The sequence below is a fragment of the Gekko japonicus genome, unplaced genomic scaffold (assembly GCF_001447785.1).
Source record: "Gekko japonicus isolate JY-2015 unplaced genomic scaffold, Gekko_japonicus_V1.1 scaffold3265, whole genome shotgun sequence".
Taxonomy (NCBI): domain Eukaryota; kingdom Metazoa; phylum Chordata; class Lepidosauria; order Squamata; family Gekkonidae; genus Gekko; species Gekko japonicus.
This window is the reverse complement of record NW_015175462.1, coordinates 81,710-95,895: the sequence shown is the minus strand read 5'-3', so window position 1 is coordinate 95,895 and position 14,186 is coordinate 81,710. Positions and strand designations below refer to the sequence as shown.

Genomic DNA, 14,186 nt, shown 5'->3' with positions numbered 1-14,186 from the left:
TTGCCTTCTGACACACTTCCGGTGATGTCAGGGGGTGTGGCATATGCAAATGAGTTATGCTAATAAGGTATGCTAATGAGCTCCTGCACCTCTTTTTCTACGAAATGACCCCTGATGCTGGGTATACGTTTTCCGTGCATGCATGCTAGAAATGGGCATGCACGGGAAAGCTTATACCCAGAATTAGACTCTGTTGGTCTTCAAGGTGCCCCTGGACTCAAACTTTGTCCTCCGAGGGCTGAGGCTGCCATTGGCTGCTGGTACAGAACTGGCCACCCTGACCTGCAGTGGCTGGCGCTTCAGGGCTTGGCACGGAGCTCCCTCCCAGCCCTGTTATCTGAGGCCCTTGGCATTGGAGATGCCGGGGACTGAACCTGGGACCTTCTGCATGGCATGGAAAGCTTGACACCCCCAAGCGATGGGCCTTCCCTTCCCTTTGCCATCTCCTCTCCTTGCAAGCAGCACCATTTTCCTTCAGTGCTGCAGAAGAGGGAGACTGTGGCTCGGGGGGGGGGGTGTTGCACCGGGCACTAGCAGCCTCTGCCAAAGTTAGCAAAGGGGGTGCTCCAGATCACGGATCTCAGCAGGTTCACATCCCCCCCCGAAGAGAACAAGATTCTGCTCCCAAGTCTCCTCCTGATTCTTTGCAAGCTGCTTTTTTTGCAGTGGAGAATAACCCTCCCCTACCAGGGAAGAGGAAGTTCAGACCTTTGTGGGGTTCCTTCACTGTGAGCAGCTGCCTGAAGCCACAGGGACCGCCAGAACGCAGGAGCAAAATGCGCCAACAGAGACAATCTCACCCCCCACATACACACCAAGTTGGGTGAGACTGCAAACGCCCCCGTTTGGGTGCCAGAGGAAGGTTGCTAAATCTATGGATCAGTTCCCCCCAGAGAAAATGGCTGCTTCGGAGAGGGGTATGGAATTATACCCTGCCGAGGTCGCTCCCCTCCCTACACCAATCCCTAAACTTGTGGACGAGGAATCATGCGGAATTCTGCAGGGAAAGACTTCGAAATTCATGCTGCAAAACTAAGAAGTTCTGGCACCATGGCCGGAGACAAGGGAGAGACCGTAGCAGACCGCCCAGGCAGACAACGGGTCAAGAACTGGTTGCAGCAACTAGCAAATCCTCTGGAGGACGGTCTTGTAAGAGCATCGCAGTCAACGGCTGGTGAACGTCTTCAGCACCAAAGCAGGCTGAACTTAAATGACAAACCAAGGGGGGAAAGGCCAAGGAGGAAAACGGGACAGGATGTGTGGGCTGGGAAAAGGTCAGCAGGGACGGCCCTAGCCGGTCCAGGATCTTTGCTTTTCCACCCAGCTGGGTTTTCTCTGCATGAAGAGGAGCAATTCTAAGCATGTGTGCATTTAAGTCAATCGACAGGTGCAGATGAGCAGCAAGGCCTGGGGATTGTCTTTCCAACAGAGGCAACCTGAAAGCTACCCTTTTGAAACGGGGCTTCTCCCTCCAGGAAGACAGGGGCTCTTCAAAGCCACTCGGAGGAGGGCAGGTCCGGAGGATAAATGCATTCCCCCCCAAAGAGCGGAAATTCAGGTTGGGCACTCAAAGACCTCTCCCTTTCTCAAAATAAAAACTGAAGATGAATGGTTTCCAATGCTCCCTCTAAGCTGTGGAGTCTGGTGAGCAAAAATTCTACTTTGTGAGCTACTGGCATGAAAGTTGTGAGCGAGCCATTTGGCTCCTGCATAAATCAGTTTGCTCTGGAGCCGTCCTTCCTGACCTAAGACAAGAATGTCTGAGCCAGAGGCTGGAAAACTGTGAGCTGGCTCACACTCACTCAGCTTAGAGGGAACACTGATTTGTCCCCCTGCCGCACAAAGTCTTTCGCCCTCTTCCCGCCCAGAAGCAAAATGCAAACCACTGGAAAATGCTACATTGCCTCACAACCACAAGTTGCACCACCTGAAACAGCTGCCTTGAAGATGTGGACTGACAGAGGCACCGTTGCCCCGATCCAGGCGCTGGTTGCCTTTGTTCCAGCTCAGGTTGCCAGGTCCCCATTTGGGGGGGGGGGGGTTAAGGTTGCCAGATCCAGATTGGGAAATGAGATGGGGGGGGGGTGAGTCTGGGGAGGACAGGGACCTCAGTGGGGTACGATGCCGCAGAGCCCACCCTCCAAAGCATCCATTTTTCTCCAGGGGAACTGATCTCCGTAGTCTGGAGACGAGCTGGAATTCCAGGGCCTCTCTAGGCCCAGCCCCTTCGAGTCCAGTGGGTTTCTAGAGCACCACCAAACCCTGCCCGACTTTTCCTCGGATGCAGACGGGTGCTGCCGCTGCGCCCCCCCTCCTTTCAAGCCACCTTGGCTTCAGTCTGCCAGGAAAGAGCGGCACCGACCCCCTCCTCAGCTGGGTAGACTACCCCCAAACCCCGGTCTCCTTCCCTGAAGCCGAGCTCTCAGAGCGGGCACCCGGTGGCCTCGGCTCACGTTCGGCCACCACTAACCTGTCCCTCTGCACTGGCCAGTCCTGGGGAAGCCGCAGCCGTGGCGTTTGCCGCCTTCCCGGGGCTCCTGCTTCGCTCGCTCTCTCCGGCAGAGCCAGAGCGGCCGCCTGCTAAAGAGGTGCCGAAAATAACCCTCTAGCTACAACTGCTTTTATTCCCATGACAGGTGCGTTACTAAGTTAAACTCCACACATGTCTCTACACCAACATGTTGTGGACCGGGGCGGCGGTGGGGGGGGAGGACTGTTTCCGTGGGTCCTCCACAGCTCTGCAAGGGGGGGGCCTTGGGGAGGAGAGGGAGCTTTGCCAAGGGGAGTCTTTGGCGCTGCGCTGCTCCTGCTCAGGGGGAGGGCGCAGGCCATGGCCCCGATCCTGGAAAGGAGCTGCAGGCGTGCCAAAGTTGCTCTGCGGGGACAGAACGGGAGACGGTTCTCTGCATGGCTGAGCGAGAGAGCTGGGGCCGGGAGTCCGGAGGTGCCGCTGTCTGTGTCTCTCGGCACTAAGGTTCCTGCAGATGGGGGGTGGAGCCTGGGGAGGGCGGTGTTTGGGGAAGGGAGGGACCTCAGCAGGGGGTCATGCCATAGAGCCCCACCCCCCAGCCCCGTAGCTGCCGTCTGCTTCAGGGAACTGGTCTCTGCAACCGGGAGGTCAGATGTCATTCCGGAAGATCTCCAGCCGCCAGACTGCGAGTGCCTTTCTTTGCAGAGTCTTCTTTGGTGGAAGCCACATGTGCAAAGCAGGCAAAGTTACAAAAGCAAAAGTGAGTGTTAAGAGCATGGGTGTCAGGGGAACGGGAGGTCCGGGGTACAGATCCAATTAATGGGTCCGAGCCATGGTGGGCGCCAGAAGGGATCCTTGCCTAGGGTGCAAAATAAGCTGGGGCCGGCCCTGCACGCGGAGGCTGCCAAGCCTAGCTGGCAAAGCCTTTATTTATTTATTTATTTATTTATTTATTTATTTATTTATTTATTTATTTATTTCGATTTCTTAACAGCCCTTCCCCGCTTACGCAGAGCTTAGGGCGGTTTCCAACAACATACACAGAAGAAGAAAGCGAACAACAGGAGATAGCTAGCGACAGTTCCACTTCTACCTCTGTGTCTTTGGGCAAAATCTTCGACACTGAGTCTGAACTGGGAGTGACTGCCCCCCAGATCATACAAGATTAAAATCCCCTGGCAAAAGAAGAAAAAGCGCAAATACAAGACGACAGAAAAAGTGCAAAGACAAGACGAAGATCTCGGATTTTTTCCTACGTTAAGCTTTATAGAACATATATTATTGCTCATATGTGTTATTACAACCAATTAATATTTGCTCTTTCTATTTGAATACTTTATATTTGAAAGGTAAACGATATATTGTAACATAAATATATAGGGAAGTATCTAAAGCGAAAGATTATTGAGCCTTGCTACTCTGAATTTGTCGTGTGTAGTTTGTAGTTATAGTATAAAAGCAATAAAAAGGTTTTTTTAAAAATACAACAATGTACAATTTAAAAACCAATTAAAAGGACAAACAAATCAGTATTAAAACATCCAGCATAATTATTGAAATGCTTTGAAAACGAGATGACCTATCCAGCGTTCAGGTTTTCATAGGGGGGTAGGGAGGGGAGGGTGCCGGGTAGATGTAAGAGGACCGTTGCTGTGAAGGCCCGGCAGAACATCTCTGCCTTGCCTGCCCTGCGGAGCCTTAATAGATCAGGCAGGGCACGGATGTCGTCCGGCAGAAAGTTCCGTTCCACCAGGCTGGGGCAGGGCTGAGAAAGCCCTGGCCCTGGTTGAGGCCAGCCGAATATCTTTGGGGCCAGAAATTACCAGGAGGTCCTTATCTGCTGATCTCAATGCCCTTCGGGGGATATATCGGGAGAGGCGGTCCCGAAGGTATGTAGGTCCCTGACCATTAAGGGCTTTTAAGGTAAGCACCAAAACCTTGAGTCTGATCCGGTGCTCCACTGGCAGCCAGTGCTTTTCAGATGTCACCCTGGCACAGAGCCTTGGAACCAGGGGTCATTTCGTAGAAAAAGAGGTGCAGGAGCTCATTAGCATAACTCATTAGCATAGGCCACACCCCCTGACATCACCGGAAGTGTGTCAGAAGGCAACACCCACTGCTCCGCCTCCACTGGACTGTTTTGGACTGCTAGCTATTGGGGGGGGGAGAACATGAAATCTGTCCTCACAGAGGAGGGAGAGCTTGTACCTGAATAAAACTTGGTCTTAAGGTGCCACCGGGCTGTTTTGGACTGGGGGGGCGGGGGGAGCTCTGCAACTTACCTAGCTGCTTCTTGATCTGACTGACGGCTGCTGGGAGCAAGGGGTGGGGCTTGTTGCATGTGCCCACCCCCTAAGCTCTTTACTGCCGGAGCTCCGTTCCCGTGCGCTCCTGCAGGAAATGACCCCTGCTTGCAACCATGCTTTGAAGGGCAAGCTGCGCTCACACCTGCCCAGGCCCCCCGTCCCTTCTCATGTGCCTGTTCTGAGCAGCTTGCTGAGCCTCTGTCCCTTGCTCCCCCCCTCACATCCCCCAGTGCTGTTCTTGGTCCTTCTGTCTACCACGTGCTTCTCTCTGCCTCCACTTTATCCTGACAACACCCTTGTGAGGTTGGTTAGACGAGCAGAGAGGGATGGAGTCGAAGTCTCCCAAGGTCATAGGGTTACTCTGGGTTGGGGGAAAACCTGGAAGTTGGGAGGGGGAGCCTGGGGAGGGAGGGGTTTAGGGAGGGGTGAGACCTCAGCAGTGTTACCTCTAAGCTGAGCGAGTGTGAGCTAGCTCAGTTTTTTTAGCCTCCAGCTCACACATTTTTGTCTTTGCTCAGGAAGGATGGCTCCAGAGCAAACTCATTTATGCAGTCGCCAAATCACCTGCTCACAACTTTAACTCACAAAGCAGAATTTTTGCTCAGAAGACACCACAGCTTAGAGGGAGCACTGGACCTCAGTAGGGTATAATTCCATACCACCCCCCAATTGTAATAGCAGATTTCCAGCTACCACCTGGAGGGTGGCAACTCTACACCAGGGAGTTTCATGACTGCATTAGGTCACTGTGCAGGGCGGGGGGGGGATACCACTTGGATCCTGCTTCCACATGGGGTCAAATACCCCACCCACGGGCAGGCCCAGAGAATCAGAAGGGGCCATCTTGTAGGCGAGCAAGAACAGCCGGCTGCCTCCCTCCCTCCTGCCTTGCAAAGGCATTTCACACTGAAGCCATCGGGAGGAGGACTTTTTTGCTGGACAGCTGGGTTGGAACACTTTCCCTATGAAGACAGGTTAAAACGCTTGGGGCTCTTTAGCTTGGAGAAATGATGGGTGAGGTTTGACATGATCGAGGTTTGTATGATTATGCACGGGATCGAGCAGGTCGAGAAAGAAGTACTTTTCTCCCTTTCTCACAATACAAGAATTTTTGGGCACTCGATGAAATTGCTGAGCAGTCGGGTTAGAACAGATAAAAGGAAGTCCTTCTTCACCCAAAGAGGGATTAACACATGGAACTCACTGCCACAGGAGGTGGTGGCGGCTACAAGCATGGACAGCTTCAAGAGGGAATTAGATAAGCATAGGGAGCAGAGGTCCATCAGTGGCTATTAGCCACAAGGGATAGATAGGAACTCTCAGAGTAAGTGATGCTCTGTATTCTGGGTGCTTGGGGGGGGGGTCAACAGTGGGAGGGCTTCTAGTCTTCTGGCCCCACTGGTGGACCTCCTGATGGCACCTGGTATTTTTGGCCACTGTGTGACACAGAGTGTTGGACTGGATGGGCCACTGGCCTGATCCAACATTGGCTTCTCTTATGGTCCGATGTTCTTATACTGTTCCACAGAGGGCTTAAGATGAGCCGGGGTCTGTCCCACCGACAGAAAGTTTAGCTGTCAGACTGCCATGCTGCACTGGGTGCCTGGTGGCAAAGCTTCCAGCACCAGCTGGCTGAGCCGATGCCGTGGCACGAGATGTTCGTAAACCATTCCAAATGCTCAGGGAACAAAAGTGCCAGCACGTCTGCAGTTCGGTTTCTGTGAGGGAAGGGGAAATTGTCGGCTTGGCTGGAATTAAAGCACTCTACAGGTCCTAGGGGCAAGAGTGGCTCGATGGGGAAGGCGGAAGCCAGGGAAGGAGGCCCAGCTGGAGGCGGGGTGTACCTGGAAGCAAAACAGCTGACGGAGGGGAGCAAATGAGGCTCAAACTGGACTGGGGACCAGGAATCAGAGAGGGAGGGTAGGTGAATGAGATCTGAGGCAGCTGAGACAGGGAGCTGGAGACCGAGGGGGCTGAATTTCACATGAGGATAAATAGACTGACCCATTCTTTGGCCGCAGACATCTCTGAGAGAAGAGACAAGCGGCCTCAGAGCATGTCCAAAGTGCTTATCTCTCCAGAGTGAATAACCACAGCCCTTCCTTCCATCCATCTAGGGAGGCAGAACTTCCTCATTGCCTGTATCCTTTTACTGCCCAATTGCAGACATGAATTGATTTAAGTATATGCATGTTGTAAACGGCGCTTGTTTAGCATTGCAGGGGGGCTGAACCCTGAGTTCAGGATTGCCAGGTCTGGACTGAAAAATACCTGGAGGCTTTGGGGGTGGATCCAGGAGGGGGCGGGGTTTGGGGAGGGGAGGGGCCTCAGCATGGTGCAATGCCAGAGAGCCCACCCTTGAAAGCTGCCATTTTCTCCAGGGGAGCGGATCTCTGTCAGGTGGAGATCAGCGGTGAAAGCGGGAGATCCCCAGGCCCCACCTGGAGGTTGGCGGACCTACCCAAGTTCCTGGCGAAGGAGTTAAAATGAAATGAACTGGCCTAAGTGTGTCGTGGCTCCGGCTGCCTGGGACCCCCAGGGGACAAAGGGGTGGGGTGGAGGGCTTGCCAGCCCAGGGGGCTGCCCCCCAATTGGCAGCACTGCCTGCCTCCCCTCGAGCAAGGGTGTCCCTGGCCTATGCTTCCCCCTCCCCACAGCCCCTGGGTCTCTTGCCGGCAGGCGCGTTTCATCTTACTTACAGAGACACACCATGGACCATTTCAAGCAGCCATGAAAGCGGCCGCGGGGCAGAAACATCGGCGGCCCGGCGTCGCGATCTGCAAGCAAAATAAAACACACGCCGTCAGGAGAGGGCGGCGGCAGGGGAGCCCCCTCCCCCAGTCCCTGAGCTGCCCTTTTCCAGCCGCCGGCAGGCCGGCCAGAGCTGCTGCCTGGGGAGAGGAGGGCGAGGGCCGGCCTGTGCGGGGCTCTGGTTTCACTCAAGGGCGCCCCACGCGTAGGGTGACCCGTCCTGCCCAGGTACGGCTGCGCAGGGCCCGCGGAAGGACTGCCGCCGGAAAGCTCCGAGGCGATTTGCTCTGGAGGAGACCCATATACTGGAAGGCAAGCTCGGCTTTGCAGGCTGCAGGATTACCATGGCTAGTTGTCGGAGACGTCACCGGTCATCACTGACAGGCAGCCCATCGCGGCTGTTTCCGGCTCGCAAATGGTCACCATTTGCAGTGTTCCCTCTAAACTGAGTGAGTGTGAGCTAGCTCACAGTTTTTTAGCCTCCAGCTCACACATTTTTTTTCTCAGCACAGGAAGGACGGCTCCAGAGCAAACTCATTTAGGCCACAGCCAAATCACTCACTCAAAGCTTTAATGCCAGGAGCTCACAGAGTAGAATTTTTGCTCCCAAGACTCCACAGCTTAGAGGGAGCATTGACCATTTGGCCTGCTGGAAGGCCTTCCCTTGGCTTTCTGATGGACCTGCCTGCCTGCCTGCCTGTCTGTCTGTCATATGGCTGAAATCTGGGCCACTTCGTACCAAAGTGTGTGTGTGGGGGGGACTCTTCCAGAAGCAAGGAGCACAGGAACACTTTCCGAATAAATAACCTGCCTAGCAGCCCGTGGTTTTTACAGTCTGTGAAGAAACACAGTTTTTATCCTGGGAGGTTTGAGATGAACAAAACCTCCATTGTGTGTTTTTAAAGGTTTTTTCCCCCTCTGGGCAGAGAGCAGGCATGGGAGGAGGAAGTTTGTGCAATCGCTTTCCCGATACCTTCATTCGGATGCTGATAGATCTCGCAGGAGGGATAATGGGTGGTGCAAGATCTCCCCCTTCCTCCTAGCAGGGAGCAGAGGTTTGGAGGGATAAAATCCTAGACAGTCTTCAGGAGGGAGGTTCCTGGAGATCTCCAGGAAATGCCTCTTTGACCTGGCGTGACCTGGTCAGTGGGTGGAGACATGATAAAAACTCCTTGCAACAGGAAGGAGGTCTTTTTCCTTTGGGTGCTGAGGTCATGAGAGGAGGCAGGACCATTGACCATGTGGTTGGAGCAAATGTAAAGGTAATGGTAACTATGTAGAGATCTATAACTTCTTAAAGCTAAAGAGCCTGTCTTATATTTTAACATCTGATAGGTCATGTATAAAAAGAGGGACAGAGGATTGCGTTTTTACCCATTTCTTTTGTATCCCTTGCTCAGATATGGTTCTGTGCTAGAAGTGTATTAAGAACATTTTCTTTTTAATAAATATTTTATAACTTTAATGCTGGTAGTGGTTCTCTGTACCACATAGACATCCACTCTCTTGGACATGCTATATTCTAAGGAGCGCCAGGAGGAAGACGGGCAGTTGGCAAGTGGCTATTCCTCCAAGGACGCACAAAGCAGTAAACTGTCCCTGTGGTGACCAGGCGCTGGGCAGCAAGAGACACAGAGGCAAGGCCTCAGAACTTGGAAGGGAAGCTGGGAGCTCTGACCCTCCCTCTGGGTAATTCCTTACAAAGGTCAGGTGGTGGTGGTGGTGGGCTAGCGGAGAGAAAGAAAAGCCACTCCGGGTGTGAAAACCCCTTGGAGGGCAGGGTGGAATAGGGCCCGCAGGCCAGAGCAGGCCTGTTCTGCCATAGTCCCCCGCTTCAGTTTGGTGTCGTGGTTAAGTGTGCGGACTCTAATCTGGGAGAACCAGGTTTGATTTCCCCACTCCTCCACTTGCACCTGGCTGGATGACCTTGGGCAAGCCGTAGTTCTGATAAGAGCTGTCCTTGAAAAAGAGCACTTTCTGTCAGAGCTCTCTCAGCCCCACCTACCTCACAGGGTGTCTGTTGTGGGGAGGGGAAGGGAAAGGAATTTGTAAGCCGCTCTGGGGAGTGAAGGGCGGGGTATAAACCCCATCTCTTCCTCTTCTTCTTCTTCTTCACGTCACCTCCTGAGCTCATCTACCTGGCGCAATGACGTGACCCCTGTGGTTTTTCCTGGGATGCTCTCAGGGGCCCGAGGCTCTGGACAGGACCACACCCTGCCCATCTGTGTGCTTTCCAGAGCTGCTCTCTGGCCAGCAAACATTACCCGGGGGTATCCGCACCGAGCTGCCTGATCTGGGACCCCGACCAAGGCAAGGTGGCTATGAAGGCTTCCGCAGCAGATCTGGGCAGAGCTCTCCGTGCAGGGCCCCGATCCCACCTGCCTGCTCAGAAACACTCCGATGAAGTGCCAAAGCCAGGGCTTCCGTTCCGCCTCCCTTCCCTCACCTCTCAGCGTTTCAAATGCATCTGCAGCATCAGTGTGTGGGGCTGGGGCGGGGCTCTTCCTGGGGCAGGACACTGCCGTTGTGGTTGGGGGTCTTTTCCCCTCAAGGGGAGGGCAGGGGTGGCCCTTGACACAGAACACGGCCTGCCTCGGAGAGCCGGCACTTCTGCTGCCCGGGACCGATTAAGAGCAAGCCCATCAGATCACAGACGGGCGGGAATCCGATTTCTAATTAGAGAGCGAACATCTGGTTCAAAAAGCAAGGCCAGGGTGGACTTAGAACCGCCACTCAGAATCGGGGGTGGGTGGGGGTGGAGAGAAAACACCCCCCCAACATACAAGGGAGGGGGAGGGACTCCTTTCCCTGCTTTTTCCAGACGAGGAGACTTTGTGGTTGGAAGGCCGATGCCGTTGGGTGGAGAGGAGAAGCTGGCAGAGTGGGGTGGGGGAGGAAGGTATATTTTTATCTCTCGGCTTGCAAGTATGAATCTAGGCATTGCGACTTGGGCTGTGCGGCCTGCAGCCAGAGGCTAAAGGCATCACGGAGCAAGCGATGCTATTCGAGCGACCGGCTGCACCGTCTCTCTCTTCTGAGGAGAACCGGGCGAGGACAGCACTGTGCAGGCCCCCTCGCTGCCACGGCGGCTGCAGTTGTACCCTGCAGCGCAAACGCCAAAGGTCAGGTGCCTGATGAGCAACTGAGCACCTGAACCTCCCTACAGACAGGCTCACGGGTTGGGAGGAGAGAAGAAGCTGGCAGAGTGGGGTGGGGGAGGAAGGTATATTTTTATCTCTCGGCTTGCAAGTATGAATCTAGGCATTGCGACTTGGGCTGTGCGGCCTGCAGCCAGAGGCTAAAGGCATCACGGAGCAAGCGATGCTATCCGAGCGACCGGCTGCCCCTCTGCCACCACGTCTCTCTCTTCTGAGGAGAACCGGCCGAGGACTGCACTGTGCAGGCCCTCTCGCTGCCACGGCGGCTGCAGTTGTGCCCCGCAGCGCAAGCGCCAAAGGTCAGCTGCCTGATGAGCAACTGAGCACCTGAACCTCCCTACAGACAGGCTCACGGGCAGGGCTGGGAGCTTCTCTGGCTCAGGAGCCCAGTTTGGGCCAAGGCTGCTGGAACGAGGCCGTGGAAATGACCGAAGTGCAGGATTCTCGGCTGCGGAGACGGAGGCCCACACGGGCAGCCGCCCCTTCCGGAATCCCTGGCATGCTCGGAAGAGAAGGCCGGATGAGGCCGAAGCTCAGGACCCACCCAGTCAGACGCAGCATGGAGGAAATGGCCTGCTTTTGCGGTCTGCTTTGGACCACAGGGCGAGCAGCTGGCTGGCCGCCGTCCATGGCAGGGCACCAGTTGAGTGGGCTCGCACCAGAGCCAGGGCTGGGTTCCATCTGCCCACAATTGCAACGTGCAAGAGTCTGGCACAGAGTCCAGCATCTGCCACTTTGAGAACGGAAGCCGAAGGAACGGGAGGGGAGGCCCTTTGCAAAAGAGACCAGGGACTACGTCGGCCCCGCAGCAGGTCCCCGGGGAATGGACGGGGGGGGGACTGGGAATGGAGGGTGGGGGTGGCATTGTCTCCCCACGCTCGCCTCCTCCCTCCTTCTCCCTGACCAAACAATTCCTCTCTCTTTTTTCCCCCTTTGAAAAACTGGATCTTGCAAATGGAATGTCCTAAGAAAACTCATCCGAATCACACTGTTTATTCTGGCACCAGAATGTGGCGCAGATTGGATGGGGGGGGAGGGAAACAAGCTGCAGGGAAGGAGGCTAAGTAAATGTATGCACTGGAATTCTTTCTTTCTGGAACCAGCGGTCCCAGGTAAATCCCACAGGAGAGTTCTGTGAAATGAATCACGCAGCAGCTGGAAGCCAGAAGCCGCCAAGGAGGACTCAGCATTGCTGTCAAACAGCTCCAGGTCTCCATTTGCCAGCCTGCACTGCTGCGGTTAGAGTCTATGACTGGGAAGTTCAAATCTGTGTTCAAGTCTATGACGGGGTTCAAATCCTTGCTCGGCCATGAAGTGTAGCTTAACCCGCCTTGCAGGGTTGTTGTGGGGATAAATGGGGAAGAGAGAACTCTGCACCTGAGCTCCTTGGAGGAAAGGCAGGAGAAAAGTGTGTTAGGTGAAGAACAGATCATTTCAATCAGGGGTTCCTCCGGGTGCAACACTGGGACCGGTGTTCCCTCTAAGCTGAGTTAGTGTGGGCTAGCTCACAGATTTTCAGCCTCCGGCTCACACGTTTTTGTCCTAGCTCAGGAAGGATGGCTCCAGAGCAGACTAATTTATGCAGGAGCCAAATCGCTCGCTCACAACTTTAACGCCAGGAGCTCACAAAGTACGATTTTTGCTCATAAGACTCCACAGCGTCGAGGGAGCGTTGACTGGAACTGATGTACAACACTGGGACTCATGGAAAACAATAACGCCTCTGAGCGTGCGCTGAATATCCACAACACAGCCCTGTGCGTCTTAAGGGGGAAACTGTGCCTTCTTGGAAACTCTAGCCTCTCTTTTAGCATTTCAGCCTCAACGGTGCTGGGCTAGCTGTCCACTGGGGCCCACGCTGGCTGCCCCCCCCCACCCAGCTGACTTCTCCTCCCCCTTTTCCTTCCCTGCACAACGTCCTAATTGCAAATTCCACCCTTGCTCTTCAACAGCACGGCGGCTGGCATCCCAAAGAGCAGGCTCTTCCCAGCAGCTGCTTTCCTGGCACCGCAAGCGTGGTGCCAGATGGCACGGCCATGAGTTTGCACGGAGAAGCTGCACGAGGCGAGAAGCCGCCCGAGCGGAGGTGGACGGCATCCAAGCTCGCCCACCCTGGCATCGGAAGCCGCTCTTAGGCTGCTGGGAACCGGAGCCATCGTGCTGGAGAGGGGGTGAGCCGGGCCTGGAGAGGAAGAGGGGAGCAGGGACCGGCCCTGCGCCTTGTGCAACGTTCTGCACCCATCCCGGGTTTCGGGCATCTTGCTGACAAACAGCCCCCCAGCCTAAGGCGACTGCTGCACAGGAGAGGGGAAATGCGGCCAGTTTCCAGCAGGCTGCAGTTGCGGAAGCAAAGTGAGAACAAGGACAGTGCTGACGTAGGGATGCCAGCTCTGGGTTGGGAAATTCCTGGAGATTTGCAGGTGGAGTCTGGGGAAGGGGAGGTTTGGGGAGGGGAGGGGAGCCAGTGTTCCCTCTAAGCCGGGTTAGTGTGGGCTAACACAGTTTTTTAGCCTCCAGTGAAGTTGAATGAACAGGGCCAGCCTTGAGTTGGTGAAGGGATTGGATGAACAGCTGTTAATAAACAAAGACAAGCCACACCGTATTCCAGCACCAGCTTCAGTGGACCAGAGCCACAAAGCCCCATGCCTGCACTGCTGACACGACTCTGAAGACGTGGCAAACGGAGGCTCTTTGAGACAGTCGCACGCGAGGAGGCAGACGGAAGGACCATCCGACCAGGCAAGACCGGGGGTGGGGGTGGGTGGGATCTGGTTGGACATCTACTCACTGGGGTTTGGCGTGAAGGTGGGGTGTCGCGTCGCTCCCTGCGTGGCGGCTGGTGACGGTGGTGGCATATTTGGTGGCGTGGATCGGGACTGTGTCTTCACATCTGCCGGTGAGTCAGGCATTCTTGCTGCTGTCTTCTCTGAACTACCTGCAAAGTGGGTAGAGGGAATGAGAGAAGGAGGCAAAGAGGTGAGCTGAGCCACGGTCTTGCCCGGAAGGGGGAAGCACTGCTTTGCAATGGAAGCGCATGAAAATGGCTCAACAGACCAGGCCCAGGTGGAGTGAAGTCACTAGGACTCGGGGTTGCCAACCTCCAGGTAGAGTCCGGAGATCTCCCAGAACCACAGCTGACCTGCAGACTACAGAGATCAATTCCTCTGGAGAAACCGGCTGCTTTGGATAGGGTGGGCTCTATGGCGCTGTACCCCGCTGAGCACCATCCCCTCCCAAACGCCACTTTCCCCGGACTCCACCCTCCAAGTCACCAAGAATTTCCCAAACCCAGTGTTCGCGACCAATGCTCCCTCTAAGCTGCGGAGTCTTGTGAGCCAAAAATCCTACTTTGTGAGCGACTGGCATGAAAGTTGTGAGCGAACGATTTGGCTGCCGCCTAAATTAGTCTGCCCTGGAGCCCTCCTTCCTGAGCTAAGAAAAAAGGGTGTGAGCCGGAGGCTACAAAACTGTGAGCCAGCTCACACTCACTCAACTTAGAGG

General features: G+C 55.0%; 1 protein-coding gene across 5 annotated transcripts in view; it reads right to left on the bottom strand.

Annotated features, from left to right (window-relative positions):
• LOC107122784 (protein CBFA2T3-like) overlaps window positions 1-13,614 on the bottom strand; it is a 36,516-nt gene extending 22,902 nt beyond the window's left edge. For 3 of the 5 annotated variants that reach the window (XM_015425917.1, XM_015425920.1, XM_015425919.1), the window contains exons 1-2: window positions 13,474-13,614; window positions 7,476-7,553 (exon numbers count right to left, since the gene is read on the bottom strand). In XM_015425917.1, the coding sequence (XP_015281403.1) occupies window positions 7,476-7,553; window positions 13,474-13,594 (199 nt within the window). In that variant the 5' untranslated portion in view covers window positions 13,595-13,614. The remainder of the gene's footprint in view (window positions 1-7,475; window positions 7,554-13,473) is intronic. The other 2 variants (XM_015425921.1, XM_015425922.1) reach the window with 1 other exon arrangement.
• Between the last annotated feature and the right edge of the window lie 572 nt (window positions 13,615-14,186).